The sequence below is a fragment of the Thamnophis sirtalis genome, unplaced genomic scaffold (assembly GCF_051295495.1).
Source record: "Thamnophis sirtalis isolate CommonGarterSnake01/CBP01778 unplaced genomic scaffold, rThaSir2_p1.2 scaffold_3, whole genome shotgun sequence".
Classification (NCBI taxonomy): domain Eukaryota; kingdom Metazoa; phylum Chordata; class Lepidosauria; order Squamata; family Natricidae; genus Thamnophis; species Thamnophis sirtalis.
Window position 1 is genome coordinate 19,476,073 of NW_028261383.1, and position 27,439 is coordinate 19,503,511.

General features: G+C 45.2%; 1 protein-coding gene across 2 annotated transcripts; it reads right to left on the reverse strand.

Moving 5' to 3' along the window:
* Positions 1–1,148: 1,148 nt before the first annotated feature.
* Positions 1,149–26,940, reverse strand: LOC106549731 (uncharacterized). 2 transcript variants are annotated; one of them, XM_087711445.1, is made up of 11 exons: positions 26,782–26,921; positions 22,256–22,340; positions 19,112–19,192; positions 17,270–17,455; positions 16,040–16,062; positions 14,108–14,223; positions 12,631–12,681; positions 7,927–8,015; positions 5,709–5,832; positions 5,267–5,383; positions 1,149–3,213 (listed from the first exon to the last, which is right to left on the reverse strand). In XM_087711445.1, exons 3-11 carry the CDS (start codon positions 19,190–19,192, stop codon positions 1,952–1,954), a joined length of 2,049 nt encoding a protein of 682 aa, XP_087567571.1. In that variant the 5' UTR covers positions 22,256–22,340; positions 26,782–26,921; the 3' UTR covers positions 1,149–1,951. The 2 variants fall into 2 exon arrangements, with proteins under 2 accessions (XP_087567571.1, XP_087567570.1); XM_087711444.1 differs by lacking the exon at positions 22,256–22,340 and having other exon boundaries at positions 26,782–26,940.
* Positions 26,941–27,439: the final 499 nt, after the last annotated feature.

Consider the following 27,439-nt stretch of genomic DNA (forward strand, 5'->3'; position numbering starts at 1 on the left):
AAATTGACAGTGGCCTGCCTTATAGGTAGGAATCTTTCCATTCCCCACCATCCTATAGAGCCAAGTTGGCGCAGTGGTTAGGGTACAGTACTGAAGGCCACTACAGCTGACTGTTATCTGCAGTTCAGCGGTTCTAATCTCACCGGCTCAAGGTTAACTCAGCCTTCCATCCTTCAGAGGTAGGTGAAATGAGGACCCAGACTGTGGGGGTGATATGCTGACTCTGTAAACCGCTTAGAGAGGGCTGAAAGCCCTATGAAGCGGTATATAAGTCTAACTGCTAAAAAAAAATCCTGTCAGAGCTGAAGAAGCTTCTTGGATGAGAAGCGAAACGTCTTCCAAAGGAAAACCAAGGAAGTCCAGTTGCCTCCTGAAAAAAGCACTTTTGGGAGGCCTTATAGGTAGACCTCAACATAACCCCGATCATAACTCTGCCAGGAATTCATTGGCTCATTATGGTTTCAGCTGGCGAGAACAGAAGACGCACACTGAGACAAAGGAACAAATGCTCACATGAGCACCGGGGGGGGGGGGAATTGTAAACAAAATACGCTCTACATGGGGCAGCCCTTGAAGAGCATTCGGAGACTTCAGCTTGTCCAGAATGCAGCCGCGTGAGCGATTGTGGGTGCACCTCAGTACACCCACGTTACACCTATCCTCCGCGAGCTGCACTGGCTGCCTATTGGACTCCGGACGTGCTTCAAGGTGCTAGTTGTTACTTTTAAAGCCCTACATGGTATTGGACCTGGGTACTTGAGAGACCGCCTCCTGCCAATTACCTCCCTACGACCAATTAGATCCCACAGATTAGGCCTCCTCCGGATTCCATCAGCTAGCCAATGTCGACTGTCGACCCCCCCCGGGGGAGGGCCTTCTCTGTGGCTGCTCCAGCCCTCTGGAATGATCTCCCCGTGGAGATTCGGACCCTCACCACCCTTCAGGCTTTCCGCAAAGCCGTCAAGACCTGGCTGTTCCGGCAGGCCTGGGGCTGATGAGTTCCCAGCCCCACTCGAAGTGTTGCGGCTGTTGTTGAGTTTTTTAATCTGTTTTTTGTATTTTGTTTTGTCTTGTTTGTTTTCTTTGTATTGTCCCCATTCCCTATTTGGTTTGTTAGCTGCCCTGAGTCCCTCCGGAAATAGGGTGGCATACAAGTTTAATAAACTGAAACTGAAACTTCACCATGGAAACTAGGCCCTGGCTCCCCTGAGGACTGAACATCCTTAGTAGCCACAGCTGCAGGAAATTTTGGAAATGTACTTGGGGCAGATGTGGCTTTGGGCACAGGACAGGCAACCTGATGCCTCCCAGATGTTTTTGGAGCCCCCACCACCTGCTATTACCTCAAGGTATCCCTGGCCAGGGGCAAAAATCTATGGGGATGAAGCTAAAAACATCTGGAGGGTACTTGGTTGCTCTTCTATGGAGTCAAAATTTCACTGACTAACTTTCTTTCTTTCTTTCCTTCTTTTTCTTTCTTTCTTTCTTTCTTTCTTTCTTTCTTTCTTTCTTTCTTTCTTTCTTTCTTTCTTTCTTTCTTTCTTTCTTTTCTCCCTCTCTCCCCCTTGATCCTAGTCAATCACCCAGTGGCTCAATGTTTGGGAGATAATTTGTGCATAAAAACCAACCCGAGATCCTTCAAAACAGATTAGAATTTAAATCCTACAAAACTGGTGGGAGATTCACGTGGGGGGGGGGAATGGCAGGAGGACACCTGTCCCTGGACTTCTCCCAGCATGCCTCTCTGTGGCAGGAAAGAAGCGCCATTTTGATCCAGGATAGAAGAAAGGTTAACCCTTTCCCTTCCTCTCCCGTGGCTTTTCTTAGACGTTACTTGAAGCCTTCCACCGTTCCTCTCGAGTTTCTCAAAATTAACTGCGAAATCCTGTCCAAGATATTCCCAGGCCACAACCGCTGTTCTTCCTTCCTTCTTCTTTTTGCTAGGAAAGGGTTAAGCAGCCGCTTTACCAAGTCTTCCCACGGTTCTCAATCTGGACCTCCAGCTTGGTCTTTGAGCGGGGGGAGCATTGACAGGAAGCGGAGCGTTGAGAGGAAGCGTTGACGGGGAAGCCTTGAGAGGGAGCGAAGGCTCCGCGCTCGTCTTCTCGTGTCTCTTCTCGTGTTTCACGCGGGTGGAGTTGCGTTTGAAGCTTTTGCCGCAGCTGTGGCAACAGAAGGGTTTTTCCCCCGTGTGGGATCTCTGGTGCGAGATCAGGTGGGCCTTCTGAACGAAGCCGGCCTTGCAACGCGAGCATTTGAAGGGCCTGTCTTTCGTGTGGGTCCTCTTGTGCACAATGAGGTGGGTCCTCTGGCAGAAACTCTTGGGGCAGTGGGTGCACTTGTACGGCTTGTCCCCCGTGTGGATCCTTTCGTGCTTGACGAGCGAGGAGTACAAGCCGAAGCTCTTCCCGCAGTCGGAGCATTTGTGCGACTTCTCCCCCGTGTGGGATTTCTGGTGCCTCCGGAGGTCGGGCATCCGGGTGTAACTCTTCCCGCAATCCGAACACTTGAAAGGTTTGATCCCTCTGTGGGTCCGTTGGTGGGAATGAAAATGGGAGCTCCGATGGAACGTTTTCCCGCAGTCGGAGCACTTGAAGAGTTTCTCCTTTTTGTGCGCTTTCTTGTGTTTGGTAAGATGGGCGCGCTGGCTGAAGACCTTCCCGCACTCCGAACACTGGTAGGGCGTGGTCCTTTGGTGCATCTGCTTGTGTTTCAGGAGGAGGAGACTCTGAGTAAATTCCTTCCCGCATTTGGGACATGGTTTCGGTTTCCTTCCTTTGCCGGTTCCTGGGTGGAGGAGTGCTTTGCTGGTATTTTGACGGTCAGCGGGAGAAAGAATGGATTTCGCTTCTTTGGTCTTTTGTCCAGTTTCCTTCTGTCTGTCAGATTTGCGCTGAGAAGTTGTGGGCTCTTCTGTGTCTTTACTCAAGGCACTTTGAGCTACAATTTCTCCAACATTTGCTTGATGGGGACTGTTTTTCTTCTCTTTCTCCTTTTCCTTTCCTTTCTCTTTCTCCTTTTCCATCTTCTCCTTCTCTTTCTCTATCTTCTCCATCTCCTTCTCTTTCTCCATCTCCTTCTCTTTCTCCTTCTCTGACTTCTCCTTCTCCATCTCTTTCTCCTTCTCCGACTTCTCCTTCTCTTTCTCCATCTTCTCCTTCTTCTTTTTTTTCTTGATCTTCCCCTTCTTGCTCTTCTCTTGCTGCTGGGATGCTGCCATAAAAAAAATGGAAAGACAACTCAAGTGAATAAGTTCACCCCATTGGTTACCCCAGGAATCAGTTGACACCCAAATCTCAGGTGAAAGCGATTCGCTCATTGACATCATGCTATTAGAGCTGATCACTTCCAGCTGTTTCTTAACCATATGCAAAGTGCTTTGGATTCAAATCTCTTTAGATCAGTCTAGAAATTGAGCCATGGCACCTGGACTTTGGTAATGTCTTGTAAAGACCACACTTGGAATACTGCATTCAGTTTTGGTCGCCACGATGTAGAAAAGATGTGGCGACTCTAGAAAGATTGCAGAGGAGAGCAACAAAGATGATTAGGGGACTGGAGACTAAAACATGTGAAGAACAGTTGCAGGAACTGGGTATGTCTAGTTTAATAGAAAGAAGGACTAGGGGAGACATGATAGCAGTCTTCCAATATCTCAGGGGTTGCCACAAAAAAGAAGGAGTCAAACTATTCTCCAAGGCACCTGAGTGTAGAACAAGAAGCTATGGGTGGAAACTAATCAAGGAGAGAAGCAACTTAGAAGCAAGGAGAAATTTCCTGACAGAACAATTAATCAGTGGAACAGCTTGCCTCCAGAAGTTGTGAGTGCCCCAACACTGGAAGTCTTTAAGAAGATGTTGGATAGCCATTTGTCTGAAACGATATAGGGTTTCCTGCCTGGGCAGGGGGTTGGACTAGAAGACCTTCAAGGTCCCTTCAATCTCTGTTATTCTGTTCTGTACTTCTTTTCCTGATCGTTCAATATGTTTTGCTGCTTATCCAAGTAGCTTCTTCAGATAAGCAGCTTCTTCTTGGATAAGCAGAGAAACGTTTCAAACCAACAAGAAAAGAAGTCCAGTTGCCATGACTCCATTTCCAGACAACTCGGCCTGGATATCGGAGAATCTTCAACGACACTTTGAATCGGAAACATGTGATTTAAAGTTTGAAACACCTTACTTCCCCTGCAAAATTATCTCATTTTGGAAAGATTTTGAGCTTGAAACACTTCCTAAAATGATTAAATCTATAAAAATCTAGACACAGCACTGAAACTACGATCTCTGGTATTTTCACATTATTTCATTTGTTTATTTGATTAGTATTCTGTCTTTCGGCTCCGTTGTCTTTTTTTAGGCAGCTTAATAGGCATTCTGATAAATGTCCAACAAGGGTTTGTTTCAAATTCCATTTTGAAACTGTTAGGAAAGTAACAGGAGAAGATACTCTATTTTTCGAAGTATAAGACGCATCTTTTTCCCTCAAAAAAAGAGGCTGAAAATCTGGGTGCGTCTTATACACTTCACCAAAATGGCTGTGCATAGCCTCTAGGAAGCTTTGCTCCTGGGGGCTGGGGAGGGAGGGCAAAAATGAGTGAAAAACGGGCCACTTTTTGCTAAATTTTGCCCCCCCCCCCCAGGAGCACTCTATAAGCCTCCTAAAGGCTATTTATGCCCTTTTTGTAACAAAAAATGGGCCCGTTTTCGCAAAAAGCAGGCTGTTTTTTGCTTGTTTTTTTGGGGGGGCACCCCTCCAGGACCACTCTATAAGCCTCCTAAAGGCTATTCATGCCTTTGGGGGGGGGGGAAGGGCCCATTTTTGCGAAAAACGGACTATTTTCGGGAGGTCTGCAGAGTGCAGAAACTTTTTTTTTAAAAAATTTGCCTCTTCACAATCATAGTGCATCTTATACTCTGGAAAACACGGTAACTTTTAGCGACTGCAACAATATTTCATTTATTTTTATGCAAAATATATTTGAAATTTCTGGTGTTATGGAGGAAATGTATATGGTCACTAAGACCTGACAACAGTTTGATGGCATGTAATCAATCAATTACTTCCAATAATAAAAAAAGCTCAGAGCTTTTTTATATGGCAAGGTTTCTGTTGAAACTGGCATTGGCCAGAAACGTGAGAGCGTTTGGGGAGATTTGGAGCAATAAAGGGACGGTTTGAACTGCCAGCTGTTTGTGTCATCTCTGTGCTGTGCTGATTTTATTCCTATTCTTACAATCACAATGAACCATATTTCCATTTTTCCCACCTGCAATGCTGACAACTTGATTGTTCCCTTTCTCAGAAAGTTGAGGGCGTAGACCCAAAATGGCCTCATCTTCTTCCTCCATCCAGGAGTTTGGACCCAAACCAGTGAGCGAGATAACTAGTGCAAAAATAAAATCCAAGAAAATAAAACCTAGGTTCCTTTATTTAACCATCCTTCTATATGTCTCAGCACAAAATGAACAACAGCAACGTAACAGCAACGTGAATGTAGACTAAGAGCAGTACTAAATGTCTTTGTCAGCTGCCCCTGTATGCTACCATGTGGTGAAAGTCTGCCATAAACTCTGGAGAGGGTGGATGGGAGGGGAAATGCTTGGGGGAAAGTGAAAGTAGCCACTGTATCTTCCTGAGATGCTACTTCAAGGTCAACCACAGATATCTGGAAGGTGCCAACAGAGGAAACAAAACCTAGAGATTCTTACCGAGAGAGGTCACATTTTCATAATTCTCCTGCATCACTTCCTTGTACAGAACTCTCTGACTGGGGCCCAAGAGAGACCATTCTCCCTTGGAGAAGCAGACGGCGACCTCCTCGAAGGAAACGGGCTAGAAGGAAACAACCAGAACCTTAATCAATAGGGAAGAAACCAGGCGAACACGAATCACTCCAACAAAATAAACACCTGTTCTATGTGATGCATTGGGAAAGGTGGTCGATATAAGATAAGCAGGGTGATCCCCTTTTACGACCTTCTGACAAGCAAAGTCCATGGGGAAGCCGGATTCGCTTAACAACCGTGTGACTAACTTAACAACTGCAGTGATTCCCTTAACAACTGTAGCAAGAAAAGTCATAAAATTGTGCAAAACTCACTTAACTGTCTTGTTTTAGCAACAGAAATTTGTGGCTAAATTGTGGTCATAAGTTGAGGATTACCTATATTGGGATCTCCCAAAACTCAAAACTAGAATCTGCAAGATCCCTCCTTGTTTTTCTTTTCACAATTGAGAACTATAAAACAACTGTATTTCTTTTAAAAGATATCATTCTTTTCTGTAACAAAATGCAGCTAAGATATTGACCGTTATTATCTGGACACCAAAATCGGTATTTTGGAGAATCTTTTTCCAGAGATCTTCTAGAACATCGTTTCTTAAAACTTTGTCCCTCTCGGGGCACTTCCTCACTTTTAAAAATTATGTAGACATTATTATTATACAATTGTATCACAGCGGCCAGTTGTTTCGCCGGATTTGGCATTGGTTACTAGTTGGGCCCCACCCAGGGGCCAAGGACGTCGTAACCTATTTTCGTAATATGTGTGCAGATCCAAGCAGTGCGGCTTTTTGCATTTGACTGATGGTGATTTTGTCAATTTTTAACTGTTTTAAATGTAATTCTAGTGCTTTTGGAATAGCACCCAGTGTGCCAAATACCACTGGAATTACCACTGCTGGTTTGTGTCATAGTCGTTGAATTTCGATTTTTAAGTCCTGGTATTTTGCAATTTTTTCATGTTCCTTCTCGGCGACCCTGCTATCACCTGGTATTGCGATGTCTATGATTGTGACCTTGTTTTTCTCAACCAGTGTGATGTCTGGTGTATTATGCGCCAGTATTTTGTCTGTTTGTATACGGAAATCCCACAAGATCTTGACCATCTGATTTTCGGTGACTTTTTCAGGCTGATGTTCCCACCAGTTTGTTGCTGTTTTAATATTATAATTTTTGCACAAATTCCAATGGATCATTTGTGCTACTGAATTGTGCCACGATTTATAATCAGTCTGCGTGATTTTTTTACAGCAGCTGAGTATGTGATCAACAGTTTCATCAGCTTCTTTGCAAAGTCTGCATTTGGCATCATCAGAGGATTTTTCGATTTTGGCCTTAATGGCATTTGTTGTTGTTGTTGTTATTATTATTATTATTTCAATTAAAAATTATGGAGAATTCCAAAAGAGCTTTTGTTTGTAGGGTATTGTATTGTATTAAAATTAATATTGACACATTAACTGCCACTACTGCTTTTGGGGATTACTTGATGGGATTAATCCCATCAAGTATGTATATGTATGTGTTATCAGGGGTGGGTTACTGCTGGTTTGCAACCTGTGGCAACATGCTCATGCGGTTCAATGTAAATTTATAGTGAACTGCACATGCACAGTCACTAAAATTAAAAAAATACATGGAGGTCTTGAGTTACAACCACAATTGAGCCCAAAATGTATGTTGCTAAGCAAAAGGTTTTATGACTTTTCTTGCCACAGCTGTTAAGTACATCGCTGCAGTTGTTAAGTTAGTCACACAATTGTTAAGTGAATCTGGCTTTCCCATTGACTTTGCTTGTCAGAAGGTCCCAAAAGCTTGATGACGTCACTCTCTCTCTCTCTCACACACACACACACACACCGGGGACACTGTAATTGTCATAAGTATGAATCAGTTGCCAAGCCTCCAAATTCTGATCGCGTGACCATGGGATGCTGCAACGGTCGTTAAGCGCGGAAAAAAGGGCGTACGTCACTTTTTTCAGTGCAGTTGGGATCTCGAACAGTCACTAAACGAACTGCTGTAAGTCGAAGACTACCTGTAATTTTGATTTTGCAGAACCCTGAGAGAGTCACCACTCTAGAAGATCTGCCAGCCACCCCAATATTCATTGTTCGCAATCATTGGCTCCTCCCCTTTCTCACCTGAGCCTGCTGGGTCAAAGCCACCCCCCCTCCGGTCCTCCTGCAGGATTGGAGAAAGCGAAAGTACCCTGTGGATTTTTGTTGGGCTCCTGAGGAAAAAGCAGAAAGTACTCTTCAGAAATTCAGGCCATTTATCTGTCAGTTCACTCTGCGCTCATCCACCTAGTAGCATCCCACTGCAACACAGGGATAGAAAAGACACATTTTTTAAAAAATGTCAGACACTCCCCTGTTCTGACCCCCTCCTCCGTCCAGTAATGACTGCCGAGACAAGCTTAACTGGAATGTCCTTTAATAGCAAGAAACCAACATCTCGGTGGCTGAAAGCCAAGCATAACAAACAGATAAGGACCTTGGCAGCAACTCAGACAAACTCAGGCAGCAATAAACACAAATAAGGCTTGGCAGCAATCCAGCCTGCCAAGCTCACAGTAATGTCCTCCGACATTCAATACTGCGTTGACTTCTGCAAAGAGGGGCGTGTGCACAAGTAGTCTTTTTTATAGTCTGGAGAGGAGCCTAATGACCATTAGCTAAGTGCAATTACCTCCTGTAATTGTGTAATTGTTCCTGACCCCTAGTACTCTTCGATGGCGTGCATCCAGGAACAACTCACTGTTGGCTTCTGGATCACTCTCCCTTGTCTCCTCTCCACTGGTCCAAGGCTCAGGCACCACCTGGTGGCCAACCAGTCTCTCTGCACCCTGCTCGGAGTCGGAACCCTGTCTAGGGTCCTCCACATCCTGCAGAGCTAACTCATAGGGCCCCTCGCTGTCGGAGTCTGGTGGCAGCTCCAACGGCTCCTGCTGGGCCACAACACTCCCCAATGTTTTTTGAGGGAGCGGAGGGGGGGGGGAAGTATAACGATCACAAAATAAACAGCCCATGCAAAAAAGGATGATATAACAGGAAATGAACGTTAAGGAAAGTACCATCCTCAAACAGGGGTGGGCTTCAAAAATTTTAGCAAGGGGTTCTCTACCTGGTTGCTGGGTGGATGTGGCCATGGTAAGCATGGTCTAGTCAGCCTCCTGCACTATGGGGGACAGGGTTGTGCCCTCCCCGGTCTCCGGAGGCTTTTCCTGAGCCTCTGGGAGGGTGAAAACAGCATCCCCAGGCTCCAGAGACCCTCTGGAACTTCCGGTAGTGTTCAGTCCCAAGCCTCTACTGTATACGGCAGCAGACTTGGCTCTCTGCCACAACTAAGAAGGGAGATAAGCAACGCCTTGGCTGGGAGTCCAGAAAGCTATCTCTATGAAACAAGGCTTGAACTCACGAAATTCTCTCAATCTTTCTCTACGGCTGGATCAGTAAATTGTTGTTTTCTGCAAAATTCCCCTCCTCTTGCCCCACCTATAAGCTCTCCGGGTGGGGCAAATCAGTAGCCACCTGTTCCTATTTCCTTCTGTGACCTTTTTTCCAAAGCTGCTCCCTCCTCCTCGCAGCCCTACGCATACTTACATCAGGGACAGCCTCCCTTTGTTCTTCCTCATTGCTCCCTGACTCAGACGCCACCTAGTGGCCAACGGGCCTCTCTAGTCCCTGGTCTGACTCCGAACACCCCCCCCCTCCCGAGTCTTCCTCAGCCTCCAGGGCAGCCTCATAGTGTTCATCGCTGTCAAGATTCCAGCAACAGGTCAGCCGGCTGCTGTTGGGCCACAACAGGTAGGCCTGTTTTTCTTCCTCCCCGAGCCTCCATGCGTGTCCTACATTCAACTGAATTCCAAAATGGGACCACGTGGAGACTCTTGGGAGGGGAAGGGTGGGTGGGGCCAGCCAGGAGTGGGATTTGGGGGGGGGGTTCTCCGACCTGCACGGAAACTTAGCTAGAGGTTCTCCTGAACCCCTGCGCACCTCCAGCAGCCCACCCCTGCGCCTAAACCATTATTTCCCAACCTAGCAACTTTTAAGATGGGTTGACTTCAACTCCCAGAATGCCCCTGGGGAATTCTTGAAGTTGCCAAGATTGAAAAGCAGTGACCTAAACAAAATTTCCCAACTTTATTTTTCACCAGCCTCTGACGGAAATGTACCCTTTCATTTGCGAAGGTATGTAGGCAACAAAGAGATTAATGGCTTTTGGTCTCCCAAAAAATGTTAACTCCAATAAATCTCACCGTCTAGAATTATTACACATTAAAAAGGGTATTCAAGGGATGTGGTGGCTCAGTGGCTAAGACGCTGAGCTTGTTTTGTTCAGAAAGGTCGGCAGTTCAGCGGTTCGAATCCCTAGCGCCGCGTAACGGAGTGAGCTCCGGTTACTTGTCCCAGCTTCTGCCAACCTAGCAGTTTGAAAGCACGTAAAAAGGCAAATAAAAATAGGAATCACCTTTGGTGGGAAGGGAACAGTGTTCTGTGCACCTTTGACCGCCTTGCCTAAAGGTGGTTCCTATTTTTATTTGCATTTTTATGTGTTTTCAAACTGCTAGGTTGGCAAAAGCTGGGACAAGTAATGGAAGCTCACTCCATTACGCAGTACTAGGAATTTGAACTGCCGACCTTTCTGAGTGACAAGCTCAGCCACCACCCCCTAGAATTGGGAATGACTAGCACATATGTGTTGTGGCCCAACAGGAGCCATTAGAGCTGCCGATGGATCCCGATAGCAAGGACTCCTCTGAGTCTGCTATGGGCAGGGTTCAGACTCAGAGCAGGGACCAGAGAGGCTGGTTGGCCACCAGGAGGCGCCTGAGGCATGAAGCAATGGGGAAGATCAAAGGGAGTTTGTCCCTGATGCCAGGCAACGTCGGGCAGAGAAACAGAGGCAGCAGTTACGGAGACAATAATAATAACAGTAGACTTATATACCGCTTCATAGGGCTTTCAGCCCTCTCTAAGCAGTTTACAGAGTCAGCATATTGCCCCCAACAACAATCCGGGTCCTCATTTTACCCACCTCGGACTCATAAGAGATAATCAAGCCCAGGTGGTTGTGGCTTGGCCCCTCCCAAGAGAGTATATAAGAAGAGACTTTGGGAGGAGTCCTTTTGCAGGACACAACCGTTCGTACTAATCTGGAGAACTCCTTGTCTGGTCTGACTTGTGTTCCCGTGTCTGTTGGAATCTGGGTTGCTGCCAACTTCTTGCCAGTGAGTTGTGTGTGGGCCTTCAGCCAACAGGATTATAATTGCTGTGAATAAAGAGTGGCAAACAGCTAAGCCTGTGTCTGTGTTCATTACCCGATGGAGGGGGGCCAGAACACATGTGTGAGGGAAACCTTTACCTTTACCTTTAAAAAGGGTATTGTTATTTTACTGAATTATAGATCCATTCATAGATCCATTAAAACAAATACTTCAATATTTAAACATGTTGATAACTTGAGCTGCCATGTGTGAATAGGCGGCAATGTAAATTTCCTAAAATAAATAAAATATGTGTATTTTACTTTATGCCTTTAAATAGATTTTCTTGAGGAAGGGGCCTCAAATTTCAGCAGATTCTCAAGAAGATTCATGGCACACAAAGGTTTATAAATGCTTCATTTAAGGCAAACTGTATCTGGAATAGCATAAATAACTTCAAATTCTAGAAGGGTTTGATTACACCAAAAGAAAGATATGGTTCAGAAATATCCAGCCTTGAAATTTTTTTTTTTGGGGGGGGGGGGGAGGTTACATTTTTCTGGAACTCTCTACCTGGCATTTTCACTTTCTGACCTCTGTCAGTTTTCCAAAAGATACCCTAATTAATTTACGAGCCTCGAAACAAAGTTCAAAAGAAATCCAGTCATTTGTTAGGAGCAACATTTTTGGCAATGCCTGCTGTGGAGTCAGATCTGATTTCCGTTTAATGATGGCTGAACTTTACCCCTGAGTCTCCCCTCCCCTCAGTCTGTGTCATAAATCACATCCACCAACAAAGTGCTTTAATGATGGTTGAACTTTACCCCTGCGTCTCTCCCCTCCCCTCAGTCTGTGTCATAAATCACATCCACCAACAAAGTGCTTTAATGATGGCTGAACTTTACCCCTGCGACTCCTCTCCCCTCAGTCTGTGTCGTAAATCACATCCACCAACAAAGTGCTTTAATGATGGCTGAACTTTACCCCTGCGTCTCCCCTCCCCCCAATCTGTGTCGTAAATCACATTCACCAACAAAGTGCTTTAATGATGGCTGAACTTTACCCCTGCGTCTCTCCCCTCCCCTCAGTCTGTGTCGTAAATCACATCCACCAACAAAGTGCTTTAATGATGGCTGAACTTTACCCCTGCATCTCCCCTCCCCCAAATCTGTGTCGTAAATCACATTCACCAACAAAGTGCTTTAATGATGGCTGAACTTTACCCCTGCGTCTCCCCTCAGTCTGTGACATAAATCACATCCACCAACAAAGTGCTTTAATGATGGCTGAACTTTACTCCTGTGTCTCCCCTCCCCTCAGTCTGTGTCATAAATCACATCCACCAACAAAGTGCTTTAATGATGGCTGAACTTTACCCCTGCGTCTCTCCCCTCCCCTCAGTCTGTGTCATAAATCACATCCACCAACAAAATGCTGAAGCAGGTTGTAAAATTTTGTGCTTCACACGTCTGCTGTAGAAATCTGAGATCTGACCTTGGAATTCTCTCCTGCTTCTCCTCCAATGTCAACTTGATAACAGGCATGGAAATGCTTTACAAGTTGACAACCTGCCTATACCAGCACAACCACGACAAGAAAAAAATATATGTTTTTAAAAAGTAGGTTCGTACAGTTTTACCTGGCAAAACATATTCATCTGCCTCTTCCTCCATTTCCAGCTTCAGCAATTCTGAAAGGGGAGAAAGATAAGAGGAGATAAATAAGAATCACGCCTCCCCTCCCCCCATTTTAAGCTTATAGGGGATTATAGGTAGCCCTCGACTTATAACAGTTCATTTAGTGATCATTCAAAGTTGCAGTGGCACGGGAAGAAATGATTTATGGCCATTTTTCACACTCTCGACCATGGTAGCATCTCACATGATTGAAATTCAGACGCTTGGCAACTGGCTCATACTTATGACGGTTGCAGCATCTCGGGGTCCCTTTTGTGACCTTCCGACAAGCAAAGTCCATGGGGAAGTTGGGTTCACTGAACGACCATGTTACTAACTTAACAACCGCGGTGAGTCACTTAATAACGATGCAAAGAAAGGTCGTAAAAGGGAGCAAAACTCCTTAATGAATGTCTTGCGTAGCAACATATATTTTGGGCTCGGTCGTGGTCGTAAGTCAAGGACTAGCTGTAATGTCAGGGCTCCTGGGCTTAAATGGGGGGGGGGAACCAGCCCTGACAACCCACCCCCACCCCCCCGTGCAGCTTCAATGGCTGAGGGGAGAATCAGAACCTGGGTCTCCCCACTCTTAGCCCAACCCCCTTCCTCTCTACCTGACACTGAATTTTGGAGTGAAAGGGAGGGGTTGGCCCCAAATTCCCTGGGGGTTTCTGAGGCTGTGAAAGGACCAAACCCGACTCTTTCTGCTCCTAGACCAAAAGTAACTGTGAGAGGGATCTTAGTGGGCAACCATTTAAATACGAGCCAGCCGGGTGCAGCAGCTGCCAAAAAAGCCAACATAGTTCTAGGCTGCATAAACAGAGGGATAGAATCAAGATCACATGAAGTGTTAATACCACTTCATAATGCCTTGGTAAGGCCACACTTGGAATACTGCATTCAGGTTTGGTCGCCATGATGTAGAAAAGATGTGGGGACTATAGAAAGAGTGCAGAGAAGAGCAACAAAGATGATGAGGCGACTGGAGACTAAAACATATGAAGAACGGTTGCAGGAACTGGGGATGTCTAGTTTAATAGAAAGAAGGACTAGGGGAGACATGATAGCAGTGTTCCAATATCTCAGGGGTTGCCACAAAAAAGAGGGAGTCAAACTATTCTCCAAGGCACGTGAGGGTAGAACAAGAAGCAATGGGTGGAAACTAATCAAGGATAGAAGCAACTTAGAACGGAGGAGAAATTTCCTGACAGAACAATTAATCAGTGGAACAACTTGCCTACGGAAGTTGTGAATGCCCCAACACTGGAAGTTTTTAAGAAGATGTTGGATATCCATTTGTCTGAAGTGGTGTAGTCCTGCCTAAGCAAGGGGTTGGACTAGAAGACCTCCAAGGTCCCTCCCAACTATTCTATTCTATTTTACTTCTAAATCTACTCTACTCTACTCTATGTCTAGTCTAGTCTCTCCATCCCAACTCACCTTTAAATGTACATAAAACGTCTTTTAGTTCAATTCTCTTTCTCGAAAAACGGTGGAACCTGTACTCCATCTCCTTGAAATCTCTCTTACATCTAAAATGTGCTCCATTCTTCCTGCTGATAAAAAGGGGGGAAATATGAGCCCTTTAGGGTTGAAACAAATGGTCTTTTATCTAATTTCCATCTAGTAATGATTTCCTAGTTGTCATTTCTTATCTATTTTGTCTCTCTAATAAACTCAAAATCTGCCTATCCTGGATTCATCCCACAATAACATTCCACATGCAAGCATGAAGCTTTTTGCCAAGAGTACAGGTCGTCCTCAACTTACAACCGTTCATTTAGTGACCTGTTCTGATCCCCCCTCCATAAGCCGTGGCACTCCGACACAAAGATTACTGCTAGACAATTTATTCACAGTAAATTAACACACTGACAAGACTTTGGCAGCAATCCAGACTTCCAAGATAAGAAATACCCACAAAAGTTTCTCCAGCGTTGGTATATGTTGAATCCTGCAAACAGCCTCCTCCCAAAGTCTCTCCTTATATACTCTCTTGGGAAGAGCCTAATCACAACCACCTGGGTCCAATTATCTTCTGTATCTGCGTAGTTGCTCTCTGTGTTTATCTGCCCGCCTTTGCCTGGTGTCTGGGACCAACTCCCTTATCTCCTCCCCACTGCTCCAAGGCCTGACGTCAGGGACAAACTCCCTTTGCCTTTCACCGCTGTTCCATGCCTCAGGTGCCTCCTGGTGGCCAACCAGCCTCTCTAGTCCCTGCTTGGAGTCTGAACCCTGTCCAGGGTCCTCCACATCTTCCAGAGCCGACTCATTGGGTCCCTCGCTATCGGAGTCTGTTTGCAGCTCCAACGGCTCCTGCTGGGCCACAACAGTGACCATTCAAGGTTACAACAACACTGAAAAAAGTGACTTATGACAGTTTTGTTTTACATCGGCGACCGTTGCAGCATTTCTGTGGTTACGCTTGGCAACTGACTCACATTTCTTACTGGTTGCTGTGTCCTGGGCTCATGAGATCCCCTTTTCTGACACTCAGATTCACTTAACGACCACGCTACTAACTTAACAAACGCAATGGTTCCCTGAACAACTGTTGCAAGAAAGGTTGTAAAAAGGGACAGATTCACTTAACTGTCTCGCTTAGCAACAGGAATTTTGGGCTCACTTGTGGTCATAGGTGAGGACAGCCTGTATATGGGCTGTTATGTTTAGGTTTGAGGTTGAGGTTTATGGGATTTATATGCCGCCCTTCTCCCAAGGACTCAGGGCGGCGTACAACATAAAGGAAAACACATATTACAAAAATTAAAAGGGACATTAAATAAAGTATCCAAAAAAAAACCCCAATTGATATTTACAATAAAAATTTAAAAAATTACATTAAAATTAACAACCAAATTAATCCTGTGTTTTATTCTATTCAGGCCAGGCCAGCTTGCTGGAAAAGGCAACTTTTTAGGGTGCATCGGAAGGACCGGAGGTCGGGGATTATGCGAAGCTCTGGGGGCAGCTCATTCCAGAGGGAAGGCGCTCCCACAGAGAAGGATCTCACCCCTGGGGGTCGCTAGCCGACACTTTCCAGCTGACGGCACCCTGAGGAGGCCAAATCTGTGGGATCGCACTGGACATTGCACCTCCACATTGGCGACCGGAAGAGCATCTGGCCAACTAAACATTTTCTCAGACTCCACCCCACAAGTGATGATGGAGTTGTTAAAAAAAGATGATGATGATGATGATGATGATGACATGCTTGCCTATCCTGGTTGCTAACAATACAATGAAAAATAAGAAAAATAGAATTAAAGTAGGCCAATATAATCAACGCAAATTACATGACCCAAAAGTTAAGGAATCATTCTGAGGTCAACCCAATGAATCCAACACACTGACCCAACGATATAAACATACCCCTTGGTTGGTCTTCTGAGGCTCTGCAGCAAAAAAAGGAAGGAAGGAAGGAAGGAAGGAAACAGAAAGAAAAAAATGTATCAGGCACGATAATTTTCTGGGAAGAATTCAGATTCTTTTCTTCTGTAACCATTAACCCATAAAACATTACTAAACAGCATGAATCATTTTCCCCTTAAGTAAAAGTGAATAGATACAAACATAGAAATGGTTTTAATTAAAGCAACCACAGAATAATATGATTAATTGTTCCCATTACTTAATGAATTAATCCAATAATTTTCAAAATATTGCCCTGACAATGCTCCACTCAACTCGCTTCGATGGGTAAACAGGCAATATACAGGCAATCCTCAATTTACGACAATAGAGCCCTTATGACCTTTCTTGCCACAGTTGTTCAGTGAATCACTGCAGTTGTTAAGTGAGCAACATAGTTGTTAAGTGAAGCTTAACTGACTTCGCTGGTCAGAAGGTCACAAAAGGGGATCACAGGACCCCGGGACACTGCAACCGTCATAAATATGAGTCAGTTGTCAAGCATCCATTTTACTCATGGGACCATGGATCATAGGATGTTTCAATGGTCGTAAGTGTGAAAAACAGTCGTAAGTCATTTTTTGGCGCCATTTAACTTTAAATGGTCACTAAGTGAACTGTTGTAAGTCGAGGACTGCCCATCAGCTTGTCGCTACTTTAGTCAGACATAGTGGGTTAAATGCTGTCTCTTAAGGATTATTTTGAACGAGCCACATTTATAAGGAGTCTAGAGGTCCTTGACTTACAACCCTTCATTCAGCGACTGTTTTGAAGTTACAACAGCACTGAAAAGAGTGACTTATGACCATGTTTCACACTTACGACCATTGGAGCATCGTGGTCACAGGATCAAACTTTGGAGACTTGCAACTGGTTCATATTTATGACAGTCGCAGTACACCGAGGTAACGCGATCCCCTTTTGCCACGATCTGACAAGGGGGAAGCTGCGCTCGCTTAAGAACCGTGCGACATAATTTGGGAACTGCAGGGGTTCACTTAACAACTGTGGCAGGAAAGGTTGCAAAACGGGGCAAAACTCGCTGAACAAGGGTCTCGCTTAGCAACATTAATTTGGGGGCCCAACTGTGGTTGTAAGTCGAGGACGGCCTATACACGTTGAGAAGCAGCAGGTGGATCTTTGAACCCAAAGGTCACATTTCATTTTGGGAAGCGGGTTTTGATTCCCCACCTTCGACAGAGGCTCCTCTCCTCCGCCGTGTTCTCCGTTCCTGGAAAGGTGTTCATCTCTCCTGGCGATGATGTCCTTCTCCAGCTCTTCCAACTGCCTCAGCAGGAGCTCCTCTTGGTCTCGGAGAAACCTTTGCAGCTCTTTCCATTCCCAGACAATCGTCTCCCGCTCCGATTCCGTCTGTCTCTGCAAGGTCGCAACGGCGGAAGAATGCTTGTTTGTTTGTTTTATTGAGCTTGTATGCCGCCCACTCCCGAAGGACTCCGGGCGGCTTACAATAAAACAAGGGAGGGGGATAATACACAAAACAACATATTAAAATATACAACAGTCACAATTTCCGAGGGGCTGGATATTTCGAAAGCCCCCCGGCCTGCTGGAGCAGCCAGGACTTAACGGCTTTGCGGAAGGCCGGGAGGGTAGTGAGGGTCCGGATCTCCACGGGGAGATCGTTCCAGAGGAAGAATGCGTTACCCTACTCCAATGATGGCGAACCGAGGGCACGCCAACTGGAGCCGTCTCTGCGGGCACGCAAGCCCTCGCCCTAGCTCAGCTCCACCCGCCTCCCAACAGCCAGCTCGTTTTTAGGTCTGTGCCCTGCATGTGTAGCAGGCACATGCGTGAGATGTGCATGCATGCACGGGGACACAGCTGCATGCGCAGGGGGTCAGCGTTGGGGAGCATGCACATGCACAGGGGGAGCACAAGAGGTCGCATGCACATACGCGGGGCAGGAGTGTGAGGGAGGGAGAACACAGGGGGATTGTGTACGCATGCACGGGGCAGGGGGAGCACAGGGGGTTGTGTGCGCATGCACGGGGCAGGAGGAGTACAGGGGGGTTATATGCACATGCACAGGGCAGAGGGAGCACAGGGCAATTGTATGCGCATGCACGGGGCAGGAGGAGCACCGGGGGGTTGCGTGCGCATGCACGGGGTGGGGGGAGTTGTGTGCACATGCATGGGGCAGGGGGGAGCACAGGGGGGTTGTGTGTGCATGCCCGGGGCAGGAGGAGCACCGGGGGGTTGCGTGCGCATGCACGGGGTGGGGGGAGTTGTGTGCGCATGCATGGGGCAGGGGGGAGCACTAGGGGGGTTGTGTGCGCATGCACGGGGTGGGGTGAGTTGCGTGCACATGCATGGGGCAGGGGGGAGCACAGGGGGGATGTGTGCGCATGCATGGGGCAGGGGGGAATACAGGGGGGTTGTGTGCACATGCATGGGGCAGGGGGGTTGTCTGCGCATGCATGGGGCAGGGGGGAGCACAGGGGTGTCGTGTGTGCATGCATGGGGCAGGAAGAGCGCATGGGGTTGCGTGCACATGCACGGGGCACATGCATTGCATTATGGGTGTGTTTATGTGTCAGCACACAACAACAAAAAAGTTAGCCATCCCTGCCTTATTCCAATGTCCAAAAGGCTGGTCCTGATTGAAAATCTCAGCTAGGCTGCCTAGGCTGAAGAAGGGAGACCTGAGGGTCTTAGCCCACCTTAGTGATGGTGAGTTTTCGTCCAAGGGAAAAAAAGAGAAAAGTTCAAAGCGGGGAGAAAAAGAATGATTGTGAGAGGGATCTTGGAGTCCTAGTGGACAATCACTTAAATATGAGCCATTCGTGTGTGGCAGCTGCCAAAAAAAGCCAACACTGTTCTAGGTACCAAATTCAAACTGGCACCTCCAGACACCGTCTTTTGAATGCAGCTCCTGCAGGATCTCCAACTTGGTTTTTATTCACCTCGTAGCAAATTTTGGGCCAACAGCCATTTCTAAGGGCAGCCTTGCAATGAGAAGGTTGCAAAAATTCAAAGAGAAGAAGAAACTCGCAACACTACAATAGATCTTACCAGCAGATCCTCACTTTTACTCAGATAAGGGAAGTTCATTTCTCCGTTCTTTTTCACATTCTCTCGCAGCACTTGAGTCATCTAGGATGAAACAGGAAAAAAGTTAAAGATCTTTTGCACAGTCCAATTGAATTCTCTGCTTAAAATAACTATTTCAAAAGAAAACCCTGAATCTTAGCTTCTGAAAAATTAAAGATGAAGCCGGAGAACCTCTCTTCCAGAATCTTTAATCCAGATGTCTAGAAGATATTAAAATATCTGGGTTTGGTTTATTTGTGAAGATAATGCTTGCAACTCAACAAGCCATTTTGGGTTTGAAAACTATTTTTTGGCTCGCAATTAACACACAACATGTTCCAGCAATCTATTTTTGTTTTGCCATGTCCCTAGGACAGAATAACAGAGTTGGGACCTTGGAGATCTTCTAGTCCATCCCCCCTGCTCAGGTAGGAAATCCTGTATCATTCCAGAAAAATGGCTGTCCAGTCTCTTCTTCAAAGCTTCCACTGATGGAGCGGCCACAACTTCTTGAGGCAAGTTGTTCCACTGATTAATTCTAACTTCTCCTTATTTCTAGGTTGCTTCTCTCCTTGATTAGTTTCCACCCATTGCTTCTTGCCCTAGCCTCAGGTGCTTTGGAGAACAGCTTGACTTCCTCTTCTTTGTGGCAACCCCTGAGATATTGGAAGACTGCTATCACGTCTCCCCTAGTCCTTCTTTCTATTAAACTAGAGATACCCAGTTCCTGCAACCATTCTTCATGTTTTAGTCTCCAGTCCCCTAATCATCTTTGTTGTCTTCTCTACACTCTTTCTAGAGTCTCCACATCTTTTCTACATCGTGGTGACCAAAACTGAATACAGTATTCTAAGTGTGGCCTTACCAAGGCATTATCAAGTGTTATTAACACTTCACGTGATCTTGATTCTATCCCTCTGTTTATGCAGCCTAGAACTGTGTTGGCTTTTTTGGCAGCTGCTGCACACGGCTGGCTCATATTTAAATGGTTGTCCACTAGGACTCCAAGATCCCTCTCACAGTTTACTACTGTTGAGACAGACCTGGATCACTTAAGAATCATCCACAGATGCAGCCTAGAAGTGTGTTGGCTTTTTTGGCTATAATATCTGGTTTCAATTCAATTCAATTCAATTTATTGAGTTTGTATGCCGCCCTATTCCCGAGAGACTCAGGACGGCTCACAATAAAAAAGGGAGGGGATACAAAAAATAAAATAAAAAAAACAATTTAAAATTCTACAACAGCCATAACCTCGGATGGGGCTGGATAGTTCAACAGCCCCAGGCCTGCCGGAACAGCCAGGTCTTAACCGCTTTGCGGAAGGCCGGAAGGATAGTAAGGGTCCGGATCTCCAAGGGGGAGCTCATTCCAGAGGGCCGGAGCAGCCACAGAAAAGGCCCTCCCCCAAGGAGTCGCCAGCCGACATTGGCTGGCGGATGGAATTTGGAGGAGGCCTAATCTGTGGGATCTAATAGGCCTCTGGGAGGTAACTGGCAGGAGGCGGTCTCTCAAGTACCCAGGTCCAATACCATGTAGGCCTTTTCCAGAGGCAAATTGAAGTTGCCTTTCACCCTTGAAGTGTTAAATGTTTTCCTCTTCCACTGAGGCATTTCTTTTGCTGTCAATAGTCTAAAGTTCTTTTTTTTATTTATTGTTAAAATGTTTTTATTTTCCATTTTTCATACAGTCACATATATACTGTGCATAACCGGGGCCATACAACATTAAACAATAATCACAGCAATTCCTCTTGTCAACAATACCCCCAGAAATATAAATAAAATTCAAACTCAAACTCAAACAGAAACCCAATATATCTCTTCCGCTCTCCATACACCTCTTTCTTCCACCCCCCTCCAACTTACTATCTTCCCTCCATCATTCCCCTCTACCCTACTTCCCCTCCCCCTCTACCACTCCTCTCTCCCAGTCCACTCCCTCCCTTCCTTCTCACCCTCCCTCCCATCCTCTCTCCCGCCCTCTCTCCCCCTCTTCCTTCTATCCCACTCCTCCTCCCCTCGGTGTATTTCTACTGTATGTCAATGTACTTAACTTATCCTATTTTTGCAGAGAAATTAAAGAGAAACAGTATACATGTGAAATCGCATTACGTTGAAATCTAACACATAGTATATGTCCCCCCCTCCCCTACTCTCCCCCCTAACACCCCACCTCCCTTCCCCCCCCCCGACTTCCCAGAGCCCATACACGGTATACATTTTTAACAAACACAGTCTAAAGCAGTGGTCCCCAACCTTTTTATCGCTGCGGACCAGTCAGCCTTTGATAATTTTACCGTGGCCCGCTGAGCGCGCGCAGGGGTGGGGGGGCGTTGTTCGCGACGACACATTGATTGTTTATATATCAGATTGTTTTGATTAAACAACTTTTATTTTATTGTATTTAAACATGCCTTACAAAATAAAATACAATTACATAAATATAAAGTGCAAGGCTACGCTACTAGCGCTGTCTACGCTAGCCCTACGTAGCTGCGCAGGCGCTCTTAGGTTTTTTTCAGGAATCGGCCAGCGCTGAAGCGCTGAAAAGGAATGAGAAGGGCGGCGCTGGACACAGGGGGGCGGGGGGCCGCTGGTGATGTCAGAGTGCCACCAGCGGTCCAGTAACACCCCTTGTGCCAGTTAGCCCTAATTTGCATACAGAAAGAAACTATGGCCCCCGGCCGCTGCAGCGATCATGGCCCCCGGCCGCTGCGCGGCCCGGTGCCAGGTACTCCACGGCCCGGCACCGGTCCGCGGACCGGGGGTTGGGGATCACTGGTCTAAAGTTCTTGATCAATCAAGTGTGGCAATCAGAGTGGTGAGGTAATTCCTGGGAGGAACTGGAATCAACTGGTTAGCCAGTGATAGATTTAAAGAGGGGCAGCTTATTCCTTCTGTTCTGGTGCCTTGGATAATGCCCTCCCTGGCTATTTTGATAAGCAGAAAGGAAAACATAGACAACAGAATGGCAATTTGGCTTCCCTTAAAAAGTGGGTTTAGGATTCTACATTTGGAAGTTTCCCAGGGAATCTCATGAAGCTGCTCCACCTCCCACACCCCTTTTTTTCTCTCTGTCCTGCTGGATCACTTTCTTTCCCAGAGTCACAGTGCTATGAAATACCTGTAGGTGAGATGGAGTTATGGAGATCAAGAGCCGTAAAATGCAAGGGGCAAAGTTGAAGAGATCAAGAGAAGGTGAATAACCACTGTTTGAAAAAAAAGAAGAGGAAAAAAAAAAGTAAATATATGTGTCTCAGGATAATCCTGCAGGATCCAATCTTGAGTTGGTCACCCAAGATTTATTCTTCCAAACTTTTGAACTTATTCTAGAGCCCATCATGAGGGAGCTTCGGTCTTTCCAGAATATGTACACATTGTATTTATAGAATTCCTGGTTGTGTATAGCTTTCAGTTTTCGATTAGGGTATAAAACATGTAGAACTGTTCAATCCACATATTCTGGGGAGGGAGGGAGGGAGGGAGGGAGGGAGGGAGGGAGGGAGGGAGAGAGATCGAGAGAGAGAGAGATCGAGAGAGAGAGAGAGAGAGAGATCTTCGATGATGGGCTGCAGCACAAACCCGAAAGCTTGGAAGAATAAACCTAAACCGACCGATTTAATTACATCTTGCAGAAAAAAAGAAAGCTGGATTAGTTTATCCAGATTTCACAGGGATTCTTCCTGCGTCCTTAAATTACCAATTAGATGAGGTCCTGATTTTTTCTTTTAAATGTTGTTCCAGAAAGCTGGGTTCGCACCTGGTGTGCCACGTCTGATGAAACACACACCAATTGCAAAGAGTTTATTCTGTGCAGAAAAGGGACACAGGGGGATCAATCCCAATAGGCTTAGTGCCGAAGCCGTTCCTTCAACAACAGTAGTTTTTATAGTTAGCTAGCTGATAACCCAAGCGCTGCCCAGATATTTATAGATGTCGAAGCGTCTGTCTGACAGGGAGCCATGAGAGGGCCCTTTCTTCCCTCTACTCCCATGCCCATCATCCCTGCCCTCTCCCTTCCCCCTTCCATGCACTCCTCTTTCCCGCCCTATCTACAATCCTGGCACTTTGCCCCAAATCCATCAGGCGCTTCGCCATTGGTCTACTAGAGGGCAAATGTCATAGCTGGCTTTCCAGAGGAAGCTGTGAAGGAACCGACATCGCAAACAATTGCCGCTCTAGGACGCTGTACTCACTCTCCTTAACACCCCAGGCTCTCTCCCTTCTCCCTCCCATGACATGACAAACAATTGCCGCTCTAGGACGTCACACTCGCTCTTCTTAACGGGCCAGGCTCTCCAGAGTTATGCTGGAACACACACACACACACACACACACACACACACACACACACACCCCGAGTATTTGTTTTTAGAGGATAAGTCGTCTACCAAGTTTGGTTGAAATTGCTTGAGACGTTCCAGACTTATGCTGGAACATACATACATATATATAATATATAATAATAAGAAGATAGAAGATAGGAAGACGAGGAAGAGGAAGAAGTCGTAGGGCATCGTAGGGTTTCCTACGACCTTATCCATGTTACCTAAGTTTAGCCAATATTGCTTAGCTAGCATTAGCATTATAGGTAGCCCTCAATTTACGACCATAATCCAGCCCCAAATTTCTACTGCTGTGAGATTTGTTCCTTATTGTTAAGTGAGCTTTGCCCCGTTTTACAACCTTTCTTGCCACGGCTGTTAAGTGAATCACTGCAGTTGTTGAGTTAGTAACACGGTTGTTAAGTGAATCTGGCTTTACCATGGCCTGTCAGAAGGGTGACTGCGAGACATGGCCACCGTCATAAACACGAGTCAGTTTTCAAGCATCTGAATTTAGATCACACAACCCTGGGGATGCTGCAATGGTCACAAGTGTGAAAATGGTAATAAGTCACTTTTTTTCAGTGCTGTTGTAACTTTTGAATGGCCACTAAATGAACTGTTGTAAGTCGAAGACCACTTGTATCCAGCAGCAATCAGCACAATTTGTCCCAGTAACAATTATTAGCACACTATGCCACATTTAGTACATTGTCCTCAAGTTCCTCTCTTCCCCAGCTGTTGCCTTGTCCTATGAGATGTTTGGAGTTTCACTTGAAGAAGTATTTTTGATCACTTTTGCTTTGGGAAGCATTCTCGACCATTCCTGCATGCTAGCAGGTTAGTAAGTATGAAGGCCTTGTTGTTGCTAGTTGCAAAGTCATGTCTGACCCATCACGACCCCATGGACAACGTTCCTCCAGGCCTTCCTGTCCTCTACCATCCTCTGGAGTCCATTTAAGCCCCCGCCAACTGCTTCAGTGACTCCATCCAAGCCACCTCATTCTCTGTCATCCCTTTCTTCTTTTGCCCTCAATCGTTCCCAGCATTAGGCTCTTCTCCAGTGAGTCCTTCCTTCTCATTAGGTGGGCAAAGTATTTGAGTCTCATCTTCAGGATCTGGTCTTCTAAAGAGCAGCCAGGGTTGATCTCCTCGAGGACTGACCGGTTTGATTGCCTTGCAGTCCAAGAGATTCACAGGAGTCTTCTCCAGCACCACAGTTCAAAGGCCTCAATTCTTTGGCACTCAGTCTTTCTTATGGTCCAGATTTCAAGGCCTAGCTGCTTCTAAATTTTAACTTCTTCTCCCCTTTACATTGTGGGTCTACAAATTGTTATAACCTTTCCCATCCCTATTTAACAACCACCACCACAAAACATCCTATATTAACTAAATATTCCAGGTGAAGGGGTTCCTACCTAATACTCAAATCCACCCAACATCTAATCATAACATGTAGAAATGTTTTTTTTTTAAAAAACAGAACAGTCAATAGATTAGGCTAAACATTATATTTATCTTCGAATCCCTGTTAACCACCTGTTATTGTATTTAACACATTGAAAGTCCACAAACGCCTTCCAGTCTCTTATAAAATTGTCTAGTTCTATTGTTTTCTTTTTATTTGCAGCATCCAGCCGGGCCGGATTCTCTGTATTTAATCTTAAATTTGTTTGTTACTTGATACTCATTTTTTCTTTTTGTACACCATTTCTTTTTCGTTGTTAGTAATGGATGTATTTTTTTCTTTTATATTTTAGTTTTTCATAATCAACAAAATAAATATATTTAATACATTTGAAACTTGTTAGTATAAAGATATTAGAGGAGGGGGCTTTTAGTTCTTCCTTCATAAGCACTGAAAATATTTAGCAACCATATCATCCTTTTCCTTCCGTTCCCAAGAGATTCCTTTTGTTGGCTCCTTTGAATGGATGCCACCAGATCAGAGTCTTGTCAATCCTGATGCAAGAATTGCATCAGCAGTTGGAACAGCTGGCAAAGGTTTTTCCCCTCCTGGGCTTGTTTTTTGAAATAAGTCTTACCAATAACTCACACTTCACTTATCACTCCAACTGATGGCCCATTTTTTCTTTGATTTGAATGGTGTCAACTTTGAAACAGTACAGCAATCTAGGGCTAGAAGGGATCTTGGAGGCCATGTAGTTGAACCCCCTGCTCCAGCAGGAAACCTTATATTGTCTGGATTATTTTGATGCCTCTAACAGAGAGGAACATTGCCAGAAAGGAGGAGTTTACTAGGACAAGGCTGCCATGCAGAGGAAGACAGAGATAGTCCTTGGCTTATATCCACAATTGAGTGCAAAATTTTGGTTGCTGAGCAAGAGCGTTGTTAAGTGAGTTTCACCTCATTTTGCTTATTTTGATGAGGGTTAAATTAGTTCTATAAAGGACTCTAGAAATGCTGTTCTAACATAGAAATTGTTACTACTCAGCAACAGGTTCTATGCTATAATAATATAAAATGCCTTTATGGAAATCATCTAACTTTTCCCTCTTTTCATAACTGCTAAATTGTAATATCAAATGCACAAATTATTTGCCAGAGAGATGGCTATTACATCTGCACCCATGTTTTGTGGAAGAAGGAAAATTGGAGAATGATTTTTAAAAAGTTATTTTAGAGGAATGAAAAAAAATAGAGTGGAAATGATGACCAGCTGTTAGCAGTTTGTAAAGTATTGCTTCAGTATGCTGAAAATATTCTTGCACTACTAATTGGATGAATACATATGGACATGCATTATCATAGCTTATTGCATAAATCACAATCAGCTGCATGTGTACAGTTCATTAAACTTAAATGACGGATTAATACAATATATGAACTGATCTGTAATATACGATGTCTTGGACTGTACTATTCAATCTCCTTTTTTGTTTTTTTGTTTCTTTGCTTGCTTGTTTGGTAAAACCAATTTAGCCACAAAAATATTTATGTAAAACACAAAGAACTTTTTCCTTGGCAAGCAATCAATTCACAGGTTATATTACAGGAGCACATGGGGATATCCATTACCAGGAGACAGCCCCGCTTATCAGACAAGAGCCATCTTAAGGACTAGAAACAACTTCTTTTTTTTAAAAAAAAAAAGAGATCATGCTTTGATTTCCACCCTTCGAATTAAAAAAAAAAGAGAGATCTTTCTTAAAACCGTTATGCTTAAACTGCATCGCCTTCAATTTTCTGATCAGGAATAATTCTTGAAATAATGCTGCAACCTGTTTGGCGGGAGCCACAAGAAGTGGAAAGAAAAAAAAGAGGCGCGGTTTTAAAAAGAAAGGAAAAGAGAGGGGAAAATACCTTTTTCTGGGTTTCGTCCCTCCACGATGGGATGCAGCAGCAGCAGCAGCTGCTGCTCACCTTCACAATGGAAACAGGTAACTGGCAGCAAACACCGGATGCAGCTTGCAAACTCGTTGCAAAACTGCCATGCATCTCAGCAGAGACACCATAGAGGGGAGGGAGACAGAGAGGACCAAACAATGATGTGGGGTTTTTTTTTAATATTCCTCCCCCTGGCGGCCGGAGAGAAAGCTCAACCGATATCCCAAAGGTTTTTGTTTTCCCCCCAAAAGGCAATTGGACTTTCTGTTTTGTTTTTTTTCTATGAAGATGCTACACTTCTCATCCGAGAAGCTTATTCAGCTCTGACTGGATTGGTGGGGAATGGAAGGATTTATACTTCCTGCAGACAGCTGGACATTTGGATTCCTTTTAGGGAGTCATTAAGGCCATCTGGAGGATGTCTGTCCCTCCCCCTCTGTTTGGGAAAGGGCTGTTTAATTTTTGACATAGATGGTCTCTATCCTACTCCTCTTTCAAGCCAGCGGTCCTTCACATGGGTAAGGGCTACATGTGAAAGAAAGGAAAGAAGGAAGGAAGGAAAATAAAAAAGAAAAAGGAAGGAAGGAAAGAAGAAAAAGAAAAAAGAAAAAAGGAAGGAAGGAAAGAAAAAAGA

Coding starts and splice junctions, on each gene's coding strand:
- LOC106549731 (XM_087711444.1), bottom strand. CDS start 26,916: ATGCATGGCAGTTTTGCAACGAGTTTGCAAGCTGCATCCGGTGTTTGC. Junction 17,456..19,111: donor GTAAAAGTGAGGATCTGCTG/GTAAGATCTATT, acceptor GCGACCTTGCAG/AGACAGACGGAATCGGAGCG. Junction 3,214..5,266: donor TCAAGTTGTCAGCATTGCAG/GTGGGAAAAATG, acceptor TTTTTATGGCAG/CATCCCAGCAGCAAGAGAAG.